Here is a 3,337-nt window from a genome sequence, read left to right as displayed (position 1 = left end):
GCATATTCTTTCGGATGCTTTCTTTTGAGGTGGAAAAAAAGGTTAGTTGTGTTGCCATCCGACGCGCGAATGTGCTCACTGCAACACTTGCAAATAACTGTGGTTTGTCCTGTGTCTGCTGGCGAAAAACCAAACCACTTCCATATCACTGATGTCAAGTTTTTTTTAGACACCAACTCCTCCGCATTTTCCTACATTGTCACTGACAGTGTTGTTTAATCTCATACGAGCTTGTTAACATGGTGGCGCGCCATGTTGAGGGCGGGATCTAGAATGAATGAATAGAACTACAATGGATAGAACGTGCACATATGACGATACTACGATATTGTTGAAAAAGTGTATCGTCCAGTCCTTAATATCGTCCACGATATAATATCGTCATATCACCCACGCCTAAGCTCACCTATACCAAATTTTGTATCATGTAAAACCTGGCAGGTGTACATTTAAAAAAACGGAAAGACAAAAGTGTTCAGTTTTACATGTCGACAGTTGGGCTGCACTCTGTTCAAAGCTGGCACATGTTTGTTTCTGTTGCTTTTATGAAATTATCTCACTCGGTGTATATTACCAGGAAAAACCAATCACTCTTTAGGCCTTTCATATCTGTTTTATGATGGCTAATGGTTAGTTTGTTTTGGTTTTTTTTCTCCTTAGGTTGGTGGTACAAAAGCAGGAGTGGTACGTTTCCTTGGAGAAACGGATTTTGCTAAAGGCGAGTGGTGTGGTGTGGAATTGGATGAGCCCTTAGGAAAGAATGATGGGGCAGTGGCAGGCACAAGGTACAAGAGCTGCTGGACCTGTAGATAAAGAATATGTAGTTGTTATACTTGTCATCCATGTGTATACTATGACTTCCATTGCCATGATTGTATCCAATTATCTGTCCCCAGATATTTTCAATGTCAACCCAAATATGGCTTATTTGCTCCAGTGCACAAAGTCACACGCATTGGATTCCCCTCCACCACGCCAGCTAAAGCAAAAACAACAGTTCGGAAAGTAGTGGCCACACCATCGGGGCTGAAAAGAAGCCCCAGTGCCTCGTCCATCAGTACAATGAGTTCTGTGGCATCCTCTGTCAGTGCCAAACCTAGCCGCACAGGCCTGGTGAGACAGGGACACAAACATTATTAGAAGGCTGTGCTCATACAATTCTGTTCTGTGCTTACTCACCAGTCTGACTATGCTTCTTTTCTCTCTGTCCACAGTTAACAGAAACATCGTCACGATATAATCGAAAGATTTCAGGCACCACTGCCCTGCAAGAGGCGCTGAAGGAGAAGCAACAGCACATTGAGCAGCTAATGGCTGAGCGGGATATGGAGAGAGCTGAGGTTGCAAAGGCCACCAGCCATGTTGGAGAGATGGAGCAAGAAATGAGCCTGCTCAGGGATGATCAGGAGCAGGTCAGCTCACCTGGGGGTTGAACAGAATAAGCCTGCATCCTGTTGATCCTAAACTACTGATGAGTTAGAGTATTTCTTAATTTCCTCAGCATCTGTGTAAATTCCCCCAATGTCTGAACTTTTTTTGTTGAAGATGGAGGCAAAGATGGATCAGTTACGTGCCTTGGTAGAAGCTGCAGACAGAGACAAAGTGGAACTGCTGAATCAGTTGGAGGAGGAGCGCAGGTAAGGATTCCCAGAGGTATGACTAGTCAAAGACCATAGATGTATTATGAGACCTGGATACGGCACTGCCACTCAGCAATTAAGTTTTTTCTAGTGGCCACTTGCAGTTCTGCAACCAAACAGTCCCATGTGGCCCAAAAAGCATTTTTTCCCATTGACTACGGTCATAAGAGACGTCTGTAAAACTGCTGACAGGATGTTTTGAACTGCAAATCAGGTCACTTATCGCTCTTTGTGTTATGGCTCTGTAATCCATGTTGGTTTTATATTTGTAAAAACCTTCCCACAGCCTAAAAAAAAAGGAGTTTTATTTTCATGACACCCCATTATAAAGTCTATTGGTGAACTGGAGCCTGTGGGAACAGGGCAGCAGACGGGGAAACATCAATACACATGTGCAATGGGCCGTACAATGTGGAAGCAAACCCAGAAGGTAAAAAAAAAATTTGGGGGCATATGCACCAGAGGAGCATCTTTCACTGGAAGAATGGACATCATCATGTAATTTGATATCCAGCTCTCATAATGTTGTACATTTACAGTCTTATGTCATGAAGGAAGAGATTTTCCCTAATTGATTTATTCTTTCTCCTAATACTGTAATTCAGAGGTTAATTCTCCCATTAAGCTGAAACAGAAAAAGCTTCAATAAGACTTGTTTCTGTTAAATAGAAAGGTAGAGGACCTTCAGTTTCGTGTCGAAGAAGCTTGCATTACCAAAGGAGACCTTGAGGTAAATGCACAACACAGATCCACAACATTGCAATTGACACATTTTATTGAATTTGTTTGAAAAACAAAATTTTATCAGTGCAGTAATAATAAATCAGACATTGCTGTTTTTATTAAACAAAAAGTGGCAGGGATGTCAAACTCAACACTTGTCTCAGTGATTTAAAATCTAAATTTAATAAGTCCTAAGCAGCAGGTGCTCCTGTTACTCTGCATCCTAGTTCCATCTCAGGGTTCCAGTTCACATAAATTTTGCTGTGTCTCAATGACAAATTGATTTAAATGTTATTGTTTGCATCAATGTGTCTCCTTGGGTTCAGGTCCAATGTGATTTAAGAACACACACAAGGCAGTCGCCGGTGATTGGTTAAATGTCCGCGTCTTCACACCTCAAGCATTAGCATTACAAGCACCGTGTGTAAACACACAGTTGAGTGCATGTGTGAGAGGGGAGCAGCCTCTCTCTGTAAACAAGAGACCGACGGAGACAAAATACACTGGAAAAACAAAGCAGGCATCTGAGCTCAGAATAGATGTTTTAAAGTGAGGGCTACAGGGTCAGAATACCTCTTTTATCTTAACTTTAAACATTATACTAACAGTTTACTTACTCACAGCCATGGATATATTAAAAAACTTGCATGCAGCTTGAAATACACTGTTAGGTATTTTTAGTCAGATAGATATTGGATAGATACTTTATGTATTAGAAATGTTTAGTGGAGATAGGATGAGTAGTTAGACTGTTAAATGCTTAGGCATGCTTATGAGTTTCTACAGGGTACATCTGGTCAAGGATAACTAGAGAGAAGAGTTGATGACAGGTAAAATTAACATTACACGCTCAGGTATCTTGCACCTCCAACCTGCTCGCAGGCAGATGTAAGATGAAAGACCCTGAACCCACCAGGCCTATACATTATAAAACCTCGGTTGGGCTAGCCCCATACTACACAGAAACGTCAACC

At 41.7% G+C, this 3,337-nt stretch overlaps 1 protein-coding gene across 2 annotated transcripts in view; it reads left to right on the top strand.

Moving 5' to 3' along the window:
- The window catches only part of clip1a (CAP-GLY domain containing linker protein 1a), a 23,684-nt gene that overhangs the window by 4,550 nt on the left and 15,797 nt on the right, over nt 1–3,337 (top strand). For both annotated transcript variants that reach the window (XM_020602385.1, XM_020602384.1), the window contains exons 2-6: nt 661–785; nt 897–1,113; nt 1,215–1,412; nt 1,546–1,637; nt 2,310–2,370. In XM_020602385.1, the coding sequence (XP_020458041.1) occupies nt 661–785; nt 897–1,113; nt 1,215–1,412; nt 1,546–1,637; nt 2,310–2,370 (693 nt within the window). The remainder of the gene's footprint in view (nt 1–660; nt 786–896; nt 1,114–1,214; nt 1,413–1,545; nt 1,638–2,309; nt 2,371–3,337) is intronic.

The sequence above is a fragment of the Monopterus albus genome, unplaced genomic scaffold, assembly GCF_001952655.1.
Source record: "Monopterus albus unplaced genomic scaffold, M_albus_1.0 scaffold56.1, whole genome shotgun sequence".
NCBI classification, from domain to species: domain Eukaryota; kingdom Metazoa; phylum Chordata; class Actinopteri; order Synbranchiformes; family Synbranchidae; genus Monopterus; species Monopterus albus.
Note: the sequence above shows the minus strand (reverse complement) of the source record. Positions and strands in the feature narration are given on the sequence as shown.